This window comes from Cyrtonyx montezumae, unplaced genomic scaffold (assembly GCF_038088225.1).
Source record: "Cyrtonyx montezumae isolate F1298 unplaced genomic scaffold, pur_monq_1.0 scaffold_1, whole genome shotgun sequence".
NCBI classification, from domain to species: Eukaryota; Metazoa; Chordata; class Aves; order Galliformes; family Odontophoridae; genus Cyrtonyx; species Cyrtonyx montezumae.
The window spans coordinates 3,269,556-3,293,072 of record NW_027071825.1 but is presented as its reverse complement, the minus strand read 5'-3'; the positions used below and the strand labels follow the sequence as shown (position 1 = coordinate 3,293,072).

The following is a 23,517-nucleotide window of genomic DNA, read 5'->3' as shown; positions in this document are numbered from 1 at the left end:
TATTGTCCTTTTATTTTTTTTACCAGGATCAGCTTTCCGTGGTGAGCATGGGCTCAGCCAAATCTCATTCCCATACACAGAGAATGGCTGCAGGCAGTGTATTCAGCAACTACCACAAGAACCTGGAATTTCTGCACAAGTATTTCATATCTCTTGGAAAGCTGCCAAGCAAAATTTAATTGCTTGTGGTGAGATCTTTCTCTGTGGCTAGACAGGGCACTGAATGCTTTTGAACTTTTAAATTACTATGGAGCAGCCTGATCTAGCATGGTTGTGTTTAACATACATACAGATACATAATGAGTGATATTTCTTAATCGGAGTTCTTTGATGCACTTTTTAGTGTTACCAGATAACTTCAGGGAGAGGAAGGGAGTTCTCGTAGTAATACACATGTTTGTTTTTCTGTTTAGTAAATTCACAGGTGTATGTTTTTTCTTGTGTCTGCCCAGGAAACCACGTCTTGTCTCCTGGAGAGTCTGTTGGAAAAGGTCTAACACCAGAAGCTGCAAAGGAACTTGGTCTCCCCGAAGGGATTGCAGTAGCAGCATCTCTCATTGATGCACATGCTGGAGGAATAGGTACTTAGTCACATATTTACTATTCTAGGAAATCTGAATGTATTGAATTAATTTTGGAAAGCTGTTTTTTGCGTAGCCAGTTTTATATCTAGCAACTTGCTGAGATGGCGTTCTTATGAAATAGCATAACTAAAATTAAAAGAAAAACAAACAACTAACAGTAAGTAATGTTGAATATCTGGTTATAGAAAGGCCCTTAGATATTGCTGCTTATTTCTTTGCAGCTAGACTTCTAAATCATGCATTGACTTCTGTCAGATCCACTTTGAATTCCTGAGCTGAAACAGCATTGGGCTGGCCAGCCAACGTGATGAGAGTGTGCATCTGCTGCTGCTCAAAATTTGGGGGATAAGCAAGAAAAATAAAATTCTAAGTTCTGAGCAAGAGGTTTCATGTCTAAGTTGGTTTTCCTTCCAAGTTTTAGGAGATATTCATCCTTAAATACTGCAGTGGATGCTTTTTCACAGATGTTTGTGCTAGCGGAGTCCTGGATATGTCCCAATAACAGTGCTTTTGGTCTATAAGAGTAAGGTTAGTTAAATACTGTGCATTTGAACTAGCAAACAAGAGTAGGGAGAGAGGTGGCTTGTGAGAGGCAATCCCCATCTGAGGCTTTTTTCCCCAGCTGGAGTGTGGGACTCCTTATGTTCGTTGTTTTTTTGTTTTTGTTTTGTTTTCCAACACAATATTCTGATACGCTCAGTTTCAGATACATCGAAATATTTTTGTGAGGCTCAACTTCTTCATTTTCTTACTATACTGTTTGGCTTTATCTAAACAGAGCGAAAAACAAAGTGATTCAGCATAACTTTTTTCAGCAGGAAGTAGAGGTTTTTGAGTTTGATAGGCTAGAAAAAAATCTTACCCCAGGAAGTTACTGAGGCAGTGCTGCCTTTTTGATGGCACTATCCAAAATCCTCAGTTTAAACTCATATGTGTCTGCGCTGAGCAGTGAAAAAGGAAGCATAAGTAGAAGCATTAGCTTTCTGCTGTTCCCTACAAATAAGCCCTGTGTATGACAGCTATGCTGCTGCTATGTGGTCAAAAGCCAACTAAGATAAAGGGATATTAGGACATATTTTTGAAAACACTGAATTTTTAGCCCTTGATTTTCTGATTATTTAAGTAACTTTCAACCATAACACTGATAACCATGGCAACCATGATAAGAGAAAACCCAACAGACTGATTTGATAGCAGAATCTTGCAGTTGTGACCTAAACAAGAAGATGCTAAGGAAATGTAGCATACTAACCACAACACTTGGCATCTTTCACTTTGTAAAATCTTTATATTTTAAAAATCAAAATGTCTATCAAATGCTTTTGCTATCCTTCTACGGAGAAATATTTCTGTTGGTAGGATTGCCAAACCAGTCACCAGACTGCACATTGATCTATTGAAATATAAGGGTCAGGAGAAAGAAGAGCAACAAAAAAACATGGCTTATGTTGCTGCAATGCCATGCAAGCAACAATGCAAGTTAAGAAGGGGAGGGCAGAATTCCCACTTCAGGCTCTCCTTGACTTTAAACGTAATAAGGTACATGGTGAAGCTCCACTGCAGATCTGCCCCATCCTGTAAGCAAGCTCCTGGCACTTCTCTGGCATCTCCTGGTATAAATTTCTGCTGTAGGCTGAGTGCTTGCTGTATTTGCCTTCCATCCTGCCCTGTCTTGTGTGTGAAAGCTTCATGTAGGAAGTTACAGCCAAGCACAGCTCCTCGTAGGGATGAACTGATCTGCTCTCCTGTAGATGGTTCTGTCTGACACAGACAGCAGCAGCAGCCAATACAACAGGACTGGCAGCCTTCCAGTCTGCTGCCAAGTTCCCCCTTTTACCAGCTCATCCCCTGACAAAACAATCAAACAGTGTGTGCATGATAAACTGTCAACAAATAAACGTACCTGCTGTGGTCTTTTCCTATCAGGGCAGGCTTTATCTTCTGTATGTTGGCAAACTACTTAAGGGAATGAAGGTCAGGTTGTAGTTGATAGAACACTTAAAGATCATGATGATAAACACGAACAAGAAAACATCTTGTGTCCTCATGCAACTGTAATAAAAAAGAAATATTTTATCAGAGTTATTTTATAGCTTTGTTTATTGAGTAAGTAGAATTTTATGATTTGTGGTAGTGGTGTGAGATATTTGGCAATTATTTGTGTGTGGAAAAGCACTGTTTTGTGAGGGTTGGCTTGCTCTTCACTAAAATAGCATTTTGATTTTATTTTAATAGGAGTAATTGGAGCAGATGTGAAAGGACATAACCTGCCATGTGAAAACCAGCCAATTACATCACGAGTTGCTCTGATCTGTGGAACATCTTCGTGCCACATGGGGGTAGGTTGTGTGTACAGTCCTAATTTGTGCAGAATACAGTAACTAATGTGTTTGGAGGGAAAAGTGACCTTTGTGCCTCTCATCCTTTGCCTTGATTTTTTTTGTGAACTCTGTCTTTACCTTTGGGTATTAATTATATATTACCACGCATTTGCTATTAAGAGAGGACTTTAATAGTAGTAGAAATCAATACTGAAAAATGACATGAAAAGTAGAAACCACGATGCTAGAGTGGCTTAAAGAGCAGGCTGAAATCGGAGCCAGACTCTGAGCTTCAGTTATCTGTGACAAGCTTGTCACTAATGTGTTGCAGAATAGTGTCTGTGGAGAAGGAATGCATGTCTCCAGTCACAGCCCTTTTCCGCCACCACTTCACTTAATCAATATAAATCGTTCTACCTCTGCAAGTTGCCATGATCTATGGAATTATGATCTGTATCGTGTCTAAAAAGAAAGAAAAACCTTGATAAGCAATTTTCGCTTCGCTAATTTTTCTCAGTGAATTAATACAAAAGCTTTTTCTGAAATTGCAATTAAAATTTAGTGTCTGCTTTTGAAATTTATACCTTTTTAAAATGTATGAGTCTGAAAGCATGCCATTTAGATAAGTACCCTTTTCTGCCACATTTTTTTATTTGAAACTCATTTCGCTCTTAAATTTCGACTGATTATTGACTTGTTGGTACTTTATTTATTTTTTTTTTACTAAATGAGCAGTTGGCAGTGGGAGTGCTAGTGGATTTAGAGAGGACTAACATGCTTCGTGCAGAGAGATCTCCAGCAGAGAGAAAGAAAGGAAGCAGACAATAAAGCATCAGGTTTAGCAGAGTCTATAAGTTGCCTTTGTAGTAACAGCATGCATTAAAATGATCTTGTCATGTGGATTGTAGTGCAGCAAATCATTTAAGCACAATTGAATTTAACAGTGTCATCCCAGTATTGTGAAGCAGAGCATTTAACAAAAGCTTAGATGCTGTAAAACAATGGAATATATTTGGATTCCTTCCTAAGCTATAGATTTGAACACCTAGTTGGCCACTATTAGCTTACTCTGTCTCTGAAAAATCACACTGGTGTCTGTGTCTATTAAGGTGCTGGAATAGCACCCTGCAAACTCCAGCACTGGGGGTAGATGTTGCCCTTCCAAGTCTGCCCTTACTCTTATTGTTTGCAGTTCATTTGGTGAAGGTCCTTCAGAAGAAACCGTTTGCGTGAACTCTTGCTAACCTGTTTCATTCTGCTGAGTTAGTTTAAATCATTAAAATAAGCTGGGTTAATAGAGACAGAACACTGGGCTAAAAATGAGCTAAGGACCTCTCAGTCAGTTTCCCCAAAAGGTCTGAGGGCAATGCTGAACAGCTGGAAAGGAGCCAGCTGGCTGTAACTTATTCCTTCAGTGTAACTCACCCTGGAGGAGGACATGTGTATGGTTATTTATTAATTTTTAATATATGTATATTGGTAAGTACCAAAGTAGTTCTAAATTCAGTTCACAATTGCAGTTTGCTTTGTTTCCCAAATCAAAGCATGGCGGTAAAAAGAGTTTAAAAGCTCTTTCTGTGTGCATGCTCCAAGATGATGTGAGATGTGTCCCCGTTAAGCGTGCTAATGTCATAGGAAAGACATGAAAATGTCCATGTTGATGTTAATCATTGTTCTGTTCTGTCGTTAAAGCTAACCTGAAGTCTGCATAGGCTGTGCACCATAGACAAGATAGAACCTTTTAAGACTCTTAATCATTTGAATGCAAACGTGGGAATAGATGATTGTGCAGCGCTTGGTTTATTTAAATGTAACTACTCAGCATTTTATAATCAGTTCCTTAGCTGTCTTCCTTCACTAATCTGATCAGAGGTATAGCAATCTCCAGCAGGCAGACAATAAGCAAATTTAAAACTTCTCTGCATTTAATCTGTGGAAAGATTTTAGTTTACTGTTATTTTATCTATTACCTATGTACAGTACATGAAATGAATGCAGAGCACACAGTGCCGTTGTATTTGTGTTTTAATGAGACCTATATGCAGCTGCATTTGGCTGGAATTAGCTGTTCCTTTTTTTAATTAGGGCTATAAAATGAAAGTATATTATACTTGTGTTTTGATAGAAATATATATTTTCTCTCTCCGTGTGCACCAAGGGACCCTCAGGGCTATAGAGATTAATCATCGAGTTTAATTTAATGCAGTGGGAGAGAGACCTGTGTGGTCAGGCGGGCATTAAAAAGTGCCTTTGATCTGCTTCAGGTGCACCGAGCTCCAGTGAGCCAGCAACAATAATACCTTTGTGAGATGATCAGAGACGAGAGAGGGAGAAAATGGCCTGTGTGGAAACTCAAGGCCGTCCTTTGTTGTGGTTCTGGCAACCAAAAGAACCAACTGTCAGGAGAACTTCAGCAAACAGAAAGCAGGGTGAAAGTACGGCTGGTTTTTTTTCAAGGGATTGTAACAGGAAACTGTTCAAAATCATCTGCTATGCCTGTCTCCTTCCCTCCCTTCCTCCTCTTGGTGGGGGCAGGAGTACTACTACTGCTGCTGTGGCTGTTGGTACAGTATTTCCACTCTCAGATCGAATCCTCTGTGGGAGTCACAGTGTGGGTATTGCTTGAACATGGCATTTACTTTAAACTTTTAAGAGAAATGACTCCATGACCCAATTTGTATTACCTCAAGGGCTCTATAGAGATCTTGAACAAAAGACGTTTGCTAGTTATGCCTTTGTTATTTTAGAGAGTACAAATGTGTAACCTAATTTTACTCATGTCTGTAATACTTTCTGGTAGAACTATCATTTTTAAGAGAAGATCCACTTCTAAGAATTAACCACTGGCAGTTTTGGATAATCAGGCATATGCAAAGCACTGTGTTTCTGTTCAGATACTTGACTAGCTCACGAAAGAGGCAAAAAGCACAGTGTAATTAGGTTACTGATCCACGGCCAGATCCTAGCAGGTAGCTGCTGAAAGTCATTGCCACCTCAGGGCTCATCTGTTATCCATGGGGGGTGGGGAAAAAAAAAAAAAAAAAAAAAAAAAGGTTGGTCTTTTGAATAGTTTTGGACAGGTATTCACTTTATGTGATATGCCTCCATTGCCCTAGCAGAAGCCATCAGTGCAGTTTGCTTTAGGAATGGCAAATAAGCTGTCCTTTAACTTTTGAAGGTCAGTCCCTTAATGTAGGGCTGGGATTCATTTGCTATGGCTTTGATCTCTGAGCAGTGTAGGTATTCCTTTCAAGTGATGGGCTGGCTGCTCTGTGTGGGCTGCTGCAACCCATCAGGCTTTGTAGAAAGGGTCTCTAAGCTCCAGCACCCACACTTAGTTTTGGAACTGAAAGGGAACTTTGCTTGTGCCACCATGGCGACAACACAAAATGTGTATTTTTTCACAGCAGAACAGCAGCAGGCTTGAGGCATCGAAATAAAAGCTTGTATGTTATTCCCAACTTGGAGTTTGCGTGGGTCTAACAGGCATGCCCTGACTTCTGGGAATTAGGCAGCTGGTTCCCTAAAAGCCTGCCTTCCTCCCAGTGTCACGTCTGATATTTTATAGTTTTTAAAGATCCTTTCTTTTCTGCTGAAACCTTTGTGTGATCAGAGGGGTTTCAGGTACAGGCGTTGCGTTACCTTGTACAGTTGAGTAATATAAGCAAGCAGTGGGACAGGATACCTGTACCAGAAAGTTCCTAGTGTTCCTTGTGTATAACTGGTTTATCCCTTTCTCCGGAGTGTCTCTGTTTTGCAGTGGGCTTCTTTTCCATCCTCATTTGGTGATGTGGTCATTCTTCTGTTGTTCCTTTATCAGTTCTCTGTATGCAAAACTTTCTGGAACTGCCAGGAAATCTTTTTTGGTTTAGATGGGAGTCTGTTCCTTTATATCTTTCTGTTACTCCTCTCTCTCTGTCACTGGGAACTGACTCACCTCCTGTGGTGCACAAATCATTTTTTCCCCTAGTGGTAATGTATATGTGGTTTGAATTCAGTCCTGTTTTAAAATTTGAGAGCACAAGTAGTTGATTTTCTACCTTAGATTCACTATGTGATCTAAGAGACAGAGTCTGAGCAGCTACATGAAGAGCAGAATGAGCAATGCTGCTCCAGTGCTTACTATGGATTAATTTAGGAAGAATATCCCCTCTTCTGCTTTACCAAGCCTGGCTAGTCCTTGCCTGCTTTCTTCTAAAGGAACTGCAGCCCAACTTGCTTCTTCTAAATTAGTTCATTTGATTCTCGTGATGACTGGCAAACACAATAGAGCTTCGTTGCTCCACAGTATCCACCCAAGCTGCCAGCTTTGTTCACACAAATAGAGTGCAAAGCACGTTTCCACCCCCAAAGCATGCACAGTACGTGTCCTTTACGGTACATCCTGGAGTGGAGGCTGCAGAGACATGCTGGCTCGAAGTGTTCTCATAGCCTGATCTCTGTAATCTCGGTGGGAGCCAGACCAGCAAGTGGATTCCATATATTTTGGCTCTGACACCAGAGTCTCCTCTTCAGAACATGCCACGTTGTTAAAGCAGCAGACCTTAGAGTAATTACTACAGAAGGACTCCTCAGCTGCTTGAAATCATCTGTGATGAGGGGAAAGCTCACAGAGACAAAACAGCCTGGTACTCTCTTTCCCAGCTCTATTTAATCTCATCGGATGGCACTGAGCAAAGCGTTCCTGGAGCAGAGAGCTGTGTGCAGTGCTTCAGCCTCGCGCCCTGCAGCAATGCTGCACATGCAGCCCTGCTGTGAAACGTGCAGTCTCCGTGGGGACAGGGCCAGAAGCCTTCAGAGAGGAGCCAGGGTGCCAGCTGGCTGTGACCCAGCTCCAGCAAAGGCAGCAACTTGTCCTTCCCCTGACCAGGGGAAAGGGGCTGGGTTTGGGAGGGCCAGATGAGTTGGAGAAAGCAGGAGGGGAGAAAAACAAAACAAAAAACAACACAAAAGCAGCACCCCTCTAGATCACCTCAGCTTCAGAAGTTTTTGAAATGACCTGTGCCTGCTTTTCAAATTGATAAGTGCTTGCCCTCCTGCTTTTTTAATATTCTCCTCTTCCGTAAGGCCAGTTCTGTACATATGAATCAGAGCTGGTGTCTTTCAAATGGGAGAAATAAATCAATGTCACAGGAACCTCTCCCTTGCTCTGTCCTTATTCAGTTCAGTTCTGCTGGCTTATATATTGTGCTTGGCAGCAGTCACAGTGATGACTTCCCAGCTAATGAAGACATTTTGCATTCCGGGAGGGCTGCATGAGATGGAAACCACATTATTTTCTTCACGACTGTTGTTACAGGTTGTCCATCCTTGCCCTGCCCAGATTGTACCCTCTGAGGAAGATGTCCCAGGGCCTGCTTAGGTATTTTTCAGCCTGTGGCCCTGGAAGGGTTACATAGCCATAAAAATGCCACTGCCTTCTACTCATCCCTCAAAGAAGTCCTCCACACCCTTTTTTAATGAGGCTGTCTTGTTCCATGTTCTAGCATCCTTGCTTTGCAAAAGCAACAAACAGAGCTGTAATATCCCCTGCACTGGCATTAATTTGACATTGTATGCTTTGTTGACTTTCTTTTGTTTATAAAAGGCGAGAAGTAAAATATTTCTGCTAGCAGGGCATATAAAAGATTGTTGCTTTTCTGACCTCCTTATTATATTAATAAAAGCTAGGAAGAATTCAGTAGTGGTGGGGCATCATGTGCAGGCAGCCTCCAAAACCCAAAGCACTTACTTGCAGAACTAGTAAACCACAAAGCTTCAGATCTTAAAATGTAAATAGGAAGTTGGAGAGTTTACTTTAGAGCCAGCAGTGGTGAGTCTGTACAATGTTTATTTCTGCTTGCCTCCCAGCCTTTCTGAAGCTTGGCAGAGATGAAAGGGAGGGTTTCTCAGAAAATGAGTTATTAAAAGTTTTTGTTATGAGCAATATTTCTTTGTTCCTGGCCTGGCATAATTCAGCGTTCAGGTATGCTTTGGTGACTGGGAGAATGGGACATTCCTATTGAGTGCACGGCTGTCAGAGAAGCCCAAGTTTTGCATCGTGTCGCTGTGTGGGTAGTCAACCTGTCTGTGGGGATGTACCTGAGAACAGTACAGTCACTATACTGTACATGCCCTAGATAATGCTTAGGAACATCTCCAGAAAGCTGCAGTCTGTTCTCCTTTCCTTTTGTGAAGAGATAATGCGAGTTCAAAGACTCGAGGAATAGATGGGGACAGAACAAATGCTTTGAAAAACACTCTGATTGGAGTCTACGTGAAGACTGATACTCTACAGACATCTCACTGACATCAGTGAGAATGCTTGCTTTGAAAATTCCAGCAGATGCAGTGGTTTTCATACTGTGGTTAGCTGCAAACCATCCTGTGTGACATGCAGCTGTATATTAGGGTATCTGATTTATAATACTGAGCCTTTCTGCAGTGTCTTCTCTTTGGTGGTCTCGGTGTTCTTTGCAACACTGAATGAATGGAGTAAGAGAGTAGGAACTATTATTTCAGTTTTATTAGATGGGAGACTGGGGCTCTTTGTAGTTTAGTAGATTTTTATGTCTTTACTTTTACAAACTGCACCTATGCAGTACTTTGGGAATGTATATCTGAGCAAGAAATTTTGCCAAGCATGGTTAAGCATGCACGACTTTTCCCTGTTTAAAAATGGCAGCATTTATTTGCTGCAGATGACACTGTGTTGCACTGTATGATAAATGCATGAACCAGAGATGTTTTCTTCCTTCCCTGGGTTTTCTGTTCTGTGACGTAAGTACAATGGATGTGAAAGCTTATGTTGGATTTTCTCCAGATCTGTCCCCTAATAGGGCCCATCTCCTGTTTGTCACTGCTTGACTCGTGTTTTGCCTTAGAAAGCATAGCCTGGACTTCTTACCTAGCTGTGCTGTCCAGTCTGCCTGCCAGAAATATTCTGCACCTGATTCGGACCCTCTACTGTGGGATTGAATGTTACCTTTTAGTAGCTCTAGCTACCAGCACTTTGCACCTTTAATTCTTAAGTGCAGCTCTTATGCATTTTAATAGGGTTTGGGGTTTTTCTTTGGCTCTTTGAGGAGGGAGATGATATTCTATAGCAAGGAAACTTAAAAAAAATTTTTTTGCTTAATTGGTCTAGCATCGTAGCATTGTAGGGATAGGATAGAAGAACTTAATACTGTTTTATATTATTATTATTATGTTCGTAACAGTTAATCAGCAGCAGTGGCCCTCCCTCTTTGCAGAAGATTTCCCCGTTTTCTATATAACATCTCACAGTGCTGCAAACTGGCAACTCTGGTTTCTCCCTGCAGCCCCAGAAGAGGTGTTAGCCTGAAGCCCATAGTCTGGATCAAACCTGAGTGTCATACTGGCATTCCTACAACAGACAGGGGATTCCTTCAGACCACAAGCATATTTCTGCATAGTGAGTGGTCTTTTCAGTTGGCTTGTTTACCTTGTTTTTGTTCCTTGTCATCAGTTTATCAATCAACCTGTGTCTAGATCTCATGGTGAACCTAAAGGACAGGTGATGTCTTTCTCTGATGCAGTTTTACTCAGAACAACTCAGCAGGACTGTGAAGGAGTGACCAAGATTTCAGATGAAGTGAAAAATTGTATGGGAGATATCCTCGTTCATCTGCTGGGATGTCTCTGGGCCTTGAAGTGATTAAGTGAAATTTTCAAGGGAATGCAGTATGAAAAACATCTTCATTGTTTTGTTCTAGTTTTAAAAGTTTGCATGTAGCAGAACTTGCAGCGAGTATTATGGGATTTGGGGTCAAAATCCCAAGTGCTGGTTTGCCATATGATTCTGCCAGATTGCTTCCGTTCTGCAGTTTACCCTCCTTCAGTATCTTAAATGGGGCAAAGTTTGTTAGCAAGAAAGTAAATCTCTTTTCATACAATCACTCTGGACGTAAATGAGGAGAAACATTAGCTGCTGCTTTTTTCCCAGTGTCAGCTGGGAATCACAGTTTATGCTGAGTTCATTGTTTATAACTGTGGGTGAAGGCCTGAGGTCCTCTCCCAGTGTTTATTCTGACCTTGGGAGTTTGTCTCAGTAAGTAAGGGCTGAATAAACACCAAGTAAGGTTCTCAGGATTTACTCATTTAGCTATTCAAATAAAAGCATGTTTAAATAGTGTGCGATGGCATATCCCGTGTAATGTAAATCTACTTCCATTAACTCAGAGGTATTGTAAAAGAAGATTAATTTTATATGCAAGTTTGATAGCATTGCTGGAAGTGGCCTGAACTAATTGAGAAGGCATACCTACTGAACAGTGAAAAAGAAAAGAAAAGAAAACAAAAACATCTCTCTAAAATGGGCTCCATTATGCAACAAATAAGAAAGATCTTAAGGTACGTGAGAAGGGCATCCAGAGTAGATAAGTAAACCAGACCTCATTTGACACTATTTTTTTCCTGGATATTTTGCACTAATTGAAGTCAGAAGTGCAGGTTTTGCTGAAGAGTTCAGCCCCATAAATAGTAAGGAATGTTATGTGCGTGCAAGAGAACTTGAGCTACCTGTTTAAGTGCCACCTGGGATTTGTTTCCCATTCTTCTCTTAAATTTCTGTTACATCAGCTGCTGAGCTCCAAGTTCTTCAGGACTGTCACCATCTGATAGAATGGGTTGGCCAAACTGTGATGTCAAGATTTCATCTGCTTAACATGCCTATTAGAGATAACAACAAAAATACTTTTCAAGAAGAAACAAGGGTCCTACAGCACAACCAATGGGGAAGGCTATGAAACAGGATAGCTCACGTCTTTCTACAATTTAACAGTTCTGCCATCTGCTTCTTGGGGAGACACAGTGCTCAGAAATGCTCTTATGGTCAGGGTGTTCCTGTGCTGGCCCAACATACCATGCTGCTGTCCTCTAGTCACAGCAACAAGGAGTGGGCCTGCTTTGAACTACACCAAGACAACCTCATGGATTTTTAAGTGTTATTTGGAGGCATAATTGTTTTTCTGTCTGACATACGAGGTGAGCAGTCACCAGTATTTCTGTTGTAGTTGTGTGTGCACATTTCCTAACCTTTCAGGTTGGGGCAAGGTGTTGCTAGTCTCATAAAGCAAGGTAGTGCTGCAAATCACATATGTGGCATATTTGTTTAGGAACCAGAACTGAAGGTGAGGGACCGTGAGCAACAGTGGTAGTGCTGAGACATTAAAGACAATCCAGTGTTCTTTTTAAAGACTCGTATTGATCTCTAAGTCAGCATTACAATAAATGTATTTTCTAATGCACAAATGGAGTTTTTAATGAGAGACTTCTAGTGTTCATGCAAAATGTGTTTTGTTTGCAATCTCAGCCTCTTCTAAAGGTTTGGTCTCATGCTGGTTGCAAGTGGGGACAGAAATACTGGAGACCCAGGAGGATATTCTGGGGAAGGATTATTGTGTGGTCACCCTGTGCCTGTGGTCCTCCCTAAGCCCTTTGTTCCTGGCCACTACTAACAGGTTGCTGAGCTTTGTGGATCTCTCAGTTCAACTGTTTTTATTTTTGATATTGCAGTGTTGAGAGTGGTTTGTTTCTGAATTTAATTTAGCATAACTGTAAAGTTAGTCTGATAAAGTGAATATTTAAAATATTCTGCAGTTAGTTGTCTCTGTGGAAAGATTTATTATCTCCACATAAACCAGCATTCTGTGGCAGTGAGAATCTATCACTGGATGAGAAGTGAAAATAAATGGGTGGTATAAATTGTTCCATCTCTTCTGAAGCCCTCTATCCTCAGTGAACTATTGTTATGTGAGACATAGAAGTAACTGCTGTGACTCTTGGAGCAGCGTAGCTTTAGAAGAGTGTTGTATCCTCTGCTGAAATGCTATTCAAGTAGAAGCCGTTGTGTAACCAGACAACCTTTCAGTCCATTTATCAAAACACTTGTAGTTCCCATTTCAAGAAAGGCGACACAGTAAATATGAGGAATAAAATAAAATAAAAAAAGGCTAATCTGTATTTCTATATCCAGACATTTCACAAAAATAAAACAGTAAAATAAATCAATATGGTACTGTTATTCAGTGCTTAGCAAAAAAACTTCTCACATGTGAGGAATGTGGGCTTTTTTTCTTCTTTTGGATGTCGAAAACAATTTAATAGATTAAAACTATTTTTTTGGCCAATTTGAGTAAGAAACCTTGGCGTTTGGGAGTGAAAAGACAAAAATGATGCACTGCTGTGAACCTGCTGTTTGCCTTGCCATGCAGAGACACAAGATATGCCTAGTGTTAATGCATTCTGAAAAAAAGGCAGGATGTAAATGTGAACATTCAAGCCTGGAACATTCAAAATTCATCTAGTTGATAGGATTTGTTTCAAAGCTGAGCATTTGGTTAGGGTTCCTGATAAGATACTTGAAGCTCTTGCATCTTTGATTTAGGCGGATGGGAATGGTGAAAATGGAATATGCCTGGAATGGTTACCCATGACTTCATTCTTATTTGAATTTTTCCAGAGTTGTCCCGGGCGTAGCTCCAAGTTTGCTTCCTGAAATAAACACGGGAGGTTAGCCTCACACATAAGGAATAAAATTTTACAGGGGTGCACATTTTCTTTTGAGGACAACAGTGTTGTTTTTGTGCCTCTCAGGCAATTCAACACAGACGGTTCTAGATTTGCATTCTGTGCTCAGATTTCCATCTGCTCCCATTCAGTTCTCCAGGAGACCTATCTCATCTGTGACTCTGAATGACCCATCAACCTGGAAGTACTCTCTGTACCTTCCTGCCCCCTCCTTGTTACTGATAGAGAAGCAATTTGATTAGGGGCCCAGCCCCCCTCTAGGGGCAATTCTCAGGTCTTGGTGCCAGTGTCTCAACCAGCATAACCAACCAACAATCCTCATAAATGTTCTTTGTATAAATAAAACATCATTCTTCTTCAAAGAAAACAGCTACATCTTAGCCCTCCAGCACCTTTTTAGTTTTTATACTTTTCTAGAAGATCATCTGTTGAATCACAGCCTCCCCAGACCGTTGGTTTCAGGAATCCTTTTGTACATTTTTAGTTGTTTGCCTGTTGCTCAATTCCAAGGAGAGATTTCTGTGCCCTTATTTTCTGTTCGTGGGATTCAGTTCTATGTGATCAGCATTTGAGATCCAGCTTCTAAGATGGTAGTACATCCAAACTCCAACTGCCACCATCTTCCATCACATGTGAGGTCAGTGACCCTGATTCATATGTGGATATGACCTGAAGTTCTGTACTGTATCATGGGTGCGTTACCCACACGAATGCAGGTATGAGTCTAATGCTCTCAGTGTGGGTCAGTAGAGTCATCTCTGAGCTGTCAGGAGATGGCTCCCAGAAGAGAGCTGCCAGCTCTCTGCAGATCTCATTGGAGGCTAAGGACTTTGTGTTTATTTCTGGACAATGATTTTTCTTTCCCCTTTCTCTAGCTGCTCATCTCACAGAGTGTCTCCAGGTAAGAAATATGATACAGATACCATTAAGCTGTGCCCATCTTTCAGCTTGTGCTTTGACGTAGCCAAGTACCAAACGCTCATGTTAAGCTCCAGTCTTTAGCATACTGGCAAATTGCAGTGTTAAGTTCACCTGAGACTTGAGGAATGCATTGTTCAGATGTGCTCCTCTCACCTTCTGTGGTCAGAGCACTCCTGGGTAAGTTAAAGATGAGGTGACTGGGAGATGCATTGCACCTCCTAACAGTCCCATGTGTGTTTTTCCATGGTGCACCCTCCTTTTTTTAAATAATGGTATGTGGATCACGATTAGTTTGTGGTATTTCTTTTCCTGCTCATAATGCCTTTATTACAGCATAGGACGCTCTCCTTACATAGAGCTAGGAAAATATTTGAATGGGAAGGAGCTGCAAGGACATAGCTGTCAGCCTTGTGAAAGTTCCGTGCTTAAGTACTGCACACTGTGTGGATTTCCATATCATTTCTGAATTGAAGTACCCTCTCTGGTTTTGTTCCCTCTTCATGAGGAAAAAATATAGCAGGGAAGGTTTAATGCAGCCTTAAATGCGTCGAGCCAAATTTAATTTACTTACAGTTGGATTGCCTGGTTGTGTAGGCAGTATAGAGTGAGAATAAAACACCCTATTTGATTTAGTAGGTAGGTGCCGTTCTTGCATTGTATTTCCCCTCAAGAAAAATGGTAGGCTTTTATAATAAGAAAAATATTCCTCTGATTAAAACAGGTCTCAGTTGTTTAGCTTTCCTGGTTAACGTTGAATGATTCTCTGAAGGCTGATGTCGTTGCAAGTTTGTATTCTAAGACTGATATCTAAAAAAGAAAGGGAAGTGACTTTAAAATCAGCATAGGCTAAGCAATTGCCCAGTTGGTAATCAAGTAATTAAGAGTATGGGCACATGAAGAAGTTAAGTGTGTAATCTATAGGGTGTATTTGCACACTGTCAGCAACTTTGCAGTAGCACTCCTGGCCCTGGTTTCCTGTGGAATGTGCAGGGTCCCTGGGATTTGTCACATGATATGCCACAGAAAGATGATGAGTAGAGGTGGTTTTTAGCAGGCAACTGGCCTCCTATTTTTGCCTGTAATTATTTATTCATGTGGCTGTACCCAAGATGTATTGATACATACTCACCATTGGCTGAATACCAGTGCTGCATATAGAGGAAAAACACGAAATGCCCACAGTTAGCTCAGCTAAAGAGGTTAGACCTGGTCAGTGTCTCAAAATGGGCTGCTGCGTGGAGGTGTCTATTGCTCTGTTAAGGAGTACAGAGAGTTGTTTTAGCCCCACAGCATCCTTTGTCACGAGGTTTTGCCAGAAGCACGACTTCAAACCGACTGCTGGTGGCAGACCTCCAGGAAAGCTGCTTATGGGAGTGCAGCCTGTGACCTCTTAGAGTCCCAGCTCTTGGCAAGAGCCTTTTGTATTGCATTTAAGAAGATAAAAGAAAATACAGCTGAATAAAACAAGTTTGAGGGTTTTGTTTTGTTTGTTTGTTCCTTGGTAAGTTTGGGAAAAAAAATGTTATTGGTTATAAGTAACATTTAACTCTTTTAAGAACCAGGTTCTTTTGGGTGAGGGGAAGAAACCCCTCAGACCCTAACTGTTTCAGCTGGTGGCTAGGTTTTCAACAGTATTACGTGAGTAGGTCATCATCCTCCTTGAAATAGTCTGGTAAAGTCTGGTCCAGCCCTTGGTTTTTGAAGCATGTATCTGCAGCTAGACTGATACTCTTAACAAAGCTCTGACTGCCTGAGCTGTCTTTAAGTAATTTTGTTCCCTACTTTTTTTTCTTTCTGAAGTAAGGAACATGGGCATGCAGAAGCAAACAAATTCCCTTTTCCTTTGCTATCTAACTACACACCATCTCTCACCTCTATGGACATACGCAAGCTTTCCTAATTCCAGACACTCAGAAGCTGGAGCCAACACACCCTCCTAAGGGTGAGTGCCCGAGTCCATTCTTGGATACCTAAAGAGAAGACTTCTCATTTTGTGTTCCAGAAATCAACAGGAACTGTCTCTGGCATTTTGAATATCAGATTACCTGTATGTGTCTAAATAGAAGTGTTAGCCCAGTTTCCAGCAGTGTACATCAGCATAACTCTGAGGCAGTTGGTGGTTATTATGCAGCTTTGAACAGGTTAAAGCTTCAGCTGCCAAGGCCAGGAGCACTGCTCCAGACAACTTTATCTTTGTACCTGTAAATACAAAGTTGATTAAATAATATTATTGTGATTCAAAATATTCTTTCATTAAAAACCATAAGAAAAAATGCAAGCACCTTTCATCAATTAGCCTTGAATAAAAATCTCACAGTGAAAGTGTCAATAATCTCTGTGAAATTTTTTCTAATTAATTCTAGAAAGATATAAAGCCAGATTGAGCCATGTGCAATCCCATCATATAAGTCACCTGAAGTATTTTCAGAGATGAAGCAGTTGCCCTAGGCACATGTGGTTTTTTTCAGTGGACATTAATGCATACCTTGTTCAGCGTGTAGGCTGTAGACCAGTCAGTGTTCTGTGGAAGAGTCAGCAAACCATCAATTTCTGATCCTTTTTACTCAAGGGTGTTGTCGTGGTTGTGATTGGTTTGGTTTTGTCCCACAAATTTGTGATTCCACCAACTGAAGAATAAGCAGCAAGATCAGAAAGGTGTTTGTTTGTTTCTGTATTGTCCTACGTGGCCTGTGTGGGTCTACTGCTCTTGCTCAGCTGCTGTAAGCTGGGCTGGCTTTCAGCATTCCTACTGCAGGTCACATGCTGGATCATATCGGCCTTTCTTGTCTGTCTCTTTCAACCTTGGCTGGCTCCACTGTCAGAAATCTTATCCTGCAGTGTCTTTTACAGAAAAAAACATCACTCGATGCCTTTGACTGTGGAGCATTTTTAAATTTTTTTTTTTTCCATTGTTTAACCTCTACAGATGCAGCTGGTCAATTTTGTTTTACTTTCATTCATTCTCAGTTGCTAAGGTTTAGTAACTTTCCAGGTTTCTTTGGTAACCTCACAGTGTAGCCATTGCAACAAATGATGGTGTTTGTGCTCAGCAAGGCATTTATGAAGCTGCTTTCGTCACATAAATCCAAATTCTTAAATTGCCTGTAAATGATTTCCCAAAGTCATCTGTGGTTGGATGTGTTGAGGCGGAATCCTGAAGTCCATGTTCTGTCTCTGTGCGGTCTTTACTCAATAACTTCCATGCTTTCAGTGGGATAAAGTTAGCAGTGTGCAAAAATTGTTGTGGCCTAGTCTTAATATCACTGAAGAGCAACTCTACCCCTGTGGATGACCCATGGAATGCCAACCTGTCACAGGGAGGGGAGCTATGTCACTTGCCACCACAAGCAATGCAGCTACATTGCAAACCCTTGATGGTCGCAGGATGCAAGTTTGAAGTATAATCAAGTAACTGACTGGTGGTACGTGACCTTCAGGAGCTGGAATATAAGTAAATTTTAACTTTATTTTCTGAAGTATGTTTTTTGTGTGTGTTCCAAGGCCGTATTTGCTAAAATATTGGGCTGAAGCTTAAATATTGATGTGTTTACTGTATAATTACTGCTAGTAATATCAACATTTAATAAGTTGACTGCGCTCAACATAACCTTAGCCAAGAGAGTTACCCTCAGAGTTATGGGGGAGCTAAGTTTTAAACCCATTTAGTGCTTGAGAAGTAGTGCCAAGATGGCAGTTGTAGAGTAGGCATCAGTACTCTGAAAATCCAGCTGTGCACCCCAACCTGCTCCATAACACACATCGTACATCCACAAGCTATTAATATGACCTGAGTTTGAACCAGAAACCTAAAAATGAAACATTATTGGGTTTCCCTTTGAATTCTCTCTCCCTCTCTCTTTTTTTTTTTTTAAATTAATCTCATTCTTTGTCAGAAAGTTGTGGCCAAATAGCTGCTTAAGACCCATCTGTCAGCAGAAGCAGAATGGTACAGTTTTCTTATTACAGGATTTAACGCATCAGTGTAAAACCCCTGCATTGAGTGAGTACCAGTGTTCTTAATCTACAGTAAGACAGAAAGGTTGGAAGTTAAAAGTCAGCAAGGAACTTAATGAAAGTATTTGACCTGTGGGTGATCAAAGTCGAGGCCTGCGAAGAGCATTCGTGAGCAGGTGACTGATACAGTGCTATTCCTTGTTTCTTATCTTACTCTCCTGTAATGTCTTAGATTTCTTTTCATAGCAGCCTTAGCGTAACGAAAGCAGCTGTTGTTCTGAATTTCTGGCCATAGAAACTGGTAAGTGAAATGATTTTCTAACAGCTTTTCTGAATTAGCTTCTCATTATTAAAACCCTTACTCTAAATAATCAGTGACAGTAAAATCAAAGCTTAATTTGGCTCTTGTATTGCTGAGTATAGGTCAGGAGTGGTTTGACTTTTGTCTCTGTATGCCATACTGCAAGTTAGTAGAGAATCTGATGGCTGAAATCACAGGCCCAGTGTTAGGAAAAAGAAATGAAGACGGAAGCGTTGTATACGTAGCAGCATACCCTGTTAATGTAAAGATTTACTTTTCAAGTAATAGCCAGGTTCTGCAATAGTGTTGTTAGGAATTTTCTCTAAGCCTATAACAGCAACAGAAGGTGTCTTCTAAGGAAGAAAAGTGTGTTGGAATTCATGCTTCCATAAAACTGTTCTCCCCAGCAGGGCCTGTGTTATTTTATCTTGTCTCTAACTACTGTAACATTTACACAGAACCAATGAGGAAACACAAGCGTGCGCCCAATCACTACAGCTAGTCCAGCAAAGCAAAGCTGAGTCGAATAACTCTTGCATTTTGTCTTGCTAATTTTATGGAAGGCTTAAGTGATTCTTTTGTAAGCAGTGTTTGGGTTTTTTTTTTTAACCTATTTTTTTCAGTGGAAATGAATCTTTTTCTGTTTTTGTTTTAGAGGGAGAGGCAAGTGGGGAGGAGTAAACTAAAAATGCTACTACTCTTGTACTAATGCCATTTGAGCAGGTTCCTTCATACTTTAGCTTAGTTCTATGTAGCATTATATATTTTCTAGACATTTTTCATTGCTTCGAGCTGCCAGATGTGCCAGTGATACCTTCTTAGATCTTAGATAGGTTGACATTGATTTTCCTAACACACACCAGTGTAGGAGTCTGGTCTGTAACTCATCCAAATGATCTATTCATAACAAAAAGTGCCTTCTGGCAGTTGCACTGCAGCTGAATACTATTAAACTGAATTCATCATTTGTTTCTGATTGCTCTATATGTTTACATATCTTACATATTAGTATGATCTTTCATAGAGCACACACTGAGGTTAAGTCCTCCCAGACAGAACCTCTTCCTCCTTATTCTCCCTTTCAGACGCTGAAATTCTCTTTTAAAATGAATGGACATCTTGGAACTTTTTAATGCTCTTCTCAACCAAAAGGAAGAGCTAAGAAGTAGGAATGCACATGGTTAGCAGGCATAGTGCTGATGGGTTGGCACTTGGACTTGATGATCTTAGTGGTCCAACCTATATGATCCTGTGTTGGGAAGACATGGAAAGGTGACATTTTCCTGCACAGAATAATTCTTCCCCATCCAAAGCCAGATGAACTGTGAGGTAGAATTATGGAGTATAATAATTCTGTAGGTAAACTTCATCACAGATGGGGCAATAGTCTGTGGGAATGAGTTCAAATGCTTCTCCCATCTACAAATGCCTGCTTCAGTAATTATGCAGAGAGCATTCTAACACCTAGCACGGGTAACTAATTTACCCCTCTCCATTTTTCAGTTTCTCTGTATGTAAAAAATAATAAGCTCTTAACGTGCCTTACAGTAGGAATGTGTTGCAGGATGGACTTTAAATAGAAGGAAGAAAATATGAAGCTTCTTTTGAACATGTATTTTAACTGTCAAAGGAGGATGTCATCTCTTATTTGCTTTAAAAATAAAAATCAATTGCCCATAAATCTAAAACAGATGTTGTTTTCTACTAAAAAGATCACGGATTTTCTTAAGCTCATTAAAGGAAAAAAAAATGACACCACATCGGTCCATCTGTATCATCGTAAGAATGCCTGAAGGCAATAGAAAACTGAGCAGGCCCCTTCTGGCCCCTGTGCTTCTGTGACATGGCATTAGTGGCACAAAAATAAGTGAGTCTGGCAAACTGTGTTTGTCTTCTGGGCTCTGCGACGAGCGTTGTGCTATTTCCCCAACCTTCTGCTTGTGTCTAGTCATGAGTTTCAGTGGGATTGAGTGGAATGTATACTCAGGCAGGATTCAGAATTTATAATGCAAATACAAACGCCAGCTGCTGCATGGCTTGAAAAATTAAAGCGTCGTCCGAATTGTATCAAGGAGGGAAATGGGAACTGTTTGTTGTCTCTTAAGCATGTATCTGCAGAAGAATGTTCACCATTTCTTTTCATAGAGTCTGTGCCTGTTTTAGGGGGTCTATTATTGCACTTTTTATCAACAACCGTAAACATCTGACCCAGAATTAAGCTACCTCCCAGATGTCTGCAAAATGTGGATTAAACTTTTTAAGTGAAGTTAGGAAATATAAAAAAACAAGCAATGCCACATACAGTGCTAATAAATCCCAGCATGCTAGCCAGTGTTCTTTACTTTGCAGTAGATGAAAAATAATGATAACCTAGTGTCCCACTTGTTATATCCATCAGTGCAGAGCTCCTCTGTTTGCTCTGTATGCGTGTTGAAAATTTGCTGGAATGTGTACAAACTACTTCAGTAGTAAAATGGTAGGGAAGACTCAGTGCAGTTTGTGAAAAGCCAGCTTGGAAATAGGCCATCCTGGCAAATTCCTGTGGGCGTCCAAACTGCCAGGCCAGTACTGGCTCCACGGACACTTGGGTCCTTTAATCAGTCGAAATCCTTTAAATCATCAGGTGTATGGGACAATTCGGTGAATGGTGGAGTAAGGACAGAAGACATATATATATCTTCCCAGTGCAGTGACAGAGCACTGGAGCTGCACAGAGAGGTGGTGGGGTCTCCTTCTCTGGAGACATTCAAGGCCCATGTGGACGCCGAGCTGTGCAACCTGGGCTGGGAGCTGCTTTGGCAGGGGGTTGGACTCGCTGATCTCTGGAGGTCCCTTCTAACCCCTACAGTTCTGTGCTTCTGTGGTCTGTCTGTCTATATAAACTACGTTGTCCTTTCCTATGTATCATAAAGCATCTTTGTGCCTCTACTGCTCTTTAGGATATTCGGTCTCTTCCCACTGTGCAGCAGTGTGTTGAGAGGAGGCTTCAAACAAGCAGGCCCCTTCTGCCCTCAAGGTCCCTTCCCACCTGCAGTGGGATGTGCTGTGCCAATGCCTGTACGAAGGGAATCATAGGATGGCCTGGGTTGGAAGGGGCCCCGAGGATCATCGTGTTCCAACCCCCTGCCACAGGAACGGGACGGGATGCTGGGGTTCTCAGCACGCTCCCATCACCAGTTTGGAGCAGATAGCACTTGGCAATTTTGACCTTGTGCTGTGTTCTCAGTAAGGCTGGCGATGTGGAATGGGTTTAAAGATCCGTTTATTTTAGGTTTTTGAGTTTTAGATACATTGAGCCAATGCTTTCTGTTGCACTTTGTTTTGTTACTGAAATTGTAAGAGGAGGCTTGCCCCATAGAGGTGTTGAAAACCCAAGGCTGTATTAATTTGTAGTTTTAAGAGAAAACAAAACGAAACCAAATGTCTTTGCAGTGTTTTTGACGTAGCTTCGTCCACTTGGAGTCATAAATGCCTTTTTAAATTCAGTGCAGCTATTCCTGCTCTTTAATGGGGTTAGTCAGCCAAAACGTTACGCAGACGCAGACACATGTGCAGGCATACCTCTCCAGTGAAAGGCAGTCAGTGTCCTGCAGCCTGTACAGGGGACTGAGCAAAATCTCTCCTTTCTCAGACACATTCCAAACAGAAATCAGGATAGCTTGAAACCATCGTGATGTATTTGGAGCAACCAGTCTTTGTTGCTTGGTTTTTCTACTTAACTTCATGACAAGAATCAGCTGTGATGTCAGACGATGGCTGAAGCAGACTATTGTTTGTGCAGATCCCTCCCTGCTGCTGGTATATTTACTAAACACGTGCGATACACAGATGCCAGTAAGCTGCATCGTAGAGCATGTTCCCCAGTTGCCAGCAAAAACTGTCTTTAAAGTTTGGCCTGTTTAAATATACAGAGAATGTGCATCGAGTTGAACAGAAACAGAGCTGATTTTTTGTTTACTGTTCCTTGAAGCTATTTGGATGTGAGATCCTGGTGTTATTGGAATCAGCAGCAACCCGCAAGCATCCTTTAATGGGTGCAGAGTTTTTCTAATAAAGAACAAACTCTATATACAAAAAAGCATTGTCCCGTTGCCTGAGACCTTTCTTATTTTTTGTTTCTGAGTCTCAAACAACAGACTCAGCGTTGTCAGGGAATTCTCATTTCCTCCTCTTGGGGCATTTCCTACCTTAGAGAACAGCAGCTGCAGATTTACTCCTTCCATTAACACAGCTTAGTGCGCAGTGCATCCACGCACCATCTGATGGTGTAGGACTGTACTGCCATCCTATTTCCCCACTGAAATTATGGCTGCGTGTACCCTGAGCGTCTCAACCTGCTGGCTCTGGAAGAGGCAATGTGAATTATTCCTCAAACAAGAGGACAGGTCCCCTACCCGTGGGAATGGATTGGCTATGTTCTCCAGTCCCAGTCCCCGCAGCAGGAGTTACTCACGTTCAAACAGCACAGAACGCTCAGCTAACTTCTTGTAGTGTGTCCTGTGTTCCCTGCCACGTTTGCTAGACTAGGTGTCATACCCCCTTAACCTTTCTTTCTGAACTTGAAAGGAAGTACAGAAAGTCTATCTAGTCTATTGACAGCTTTAGTGAGAGGAAGGAAAGTGGCCTCCACCCCTATAAACTGGTAATTGGCATCTTTTGAAGCAGAGAAAGGAAATGAAACAGTGTCTCCCACATCCTGAGTGATCTAGCCACTGAAGTGCTGTGCAGGAACAGGGCATCACTGTAAATGCGGATGATATATCAGTTCATGAAAGAGAATGCTGCCTTGATGTGAAGAGGGAAGGAAAATGTTCTGTAACGCTGAGCCTAAATAAGGGGCAGAACCTAAAGCTGACCCAGGCAAGTGTTTCCTGTTGGCTCAGGACGAGCAGCTCTCCTGCCACCT

General features: G+C 41.3%; 1 protein-coding gene across 12 annotated transcripts in view; it reads left to right on the top strand.

The window, feature by feature from the left end:
- FGGY (FGGY carbohydrate kinase domain containing) overlaps positions 1-23,517 on the top strand; it is a 276,235-nt gene that overhangs the window by 213,019 nt on the left and 39,699 nt on the right. For all 12 annotated transcript variants that reach the window (XM_065738156.1, XM_065738206.1, XM_065738165.1 and 9 more), the window contains 2 exons: positions 453-581; positions 2,820-2,923. In XM_065738156.1, the coding sequence (XP_065594228.1) occupies positions 453-581; positions 2,820-2,923 (233 nt within the window). The remainder of the gene's footprint in view (positions 1-452; positions 582-2,819; positions 2,924-23,517) is intronic.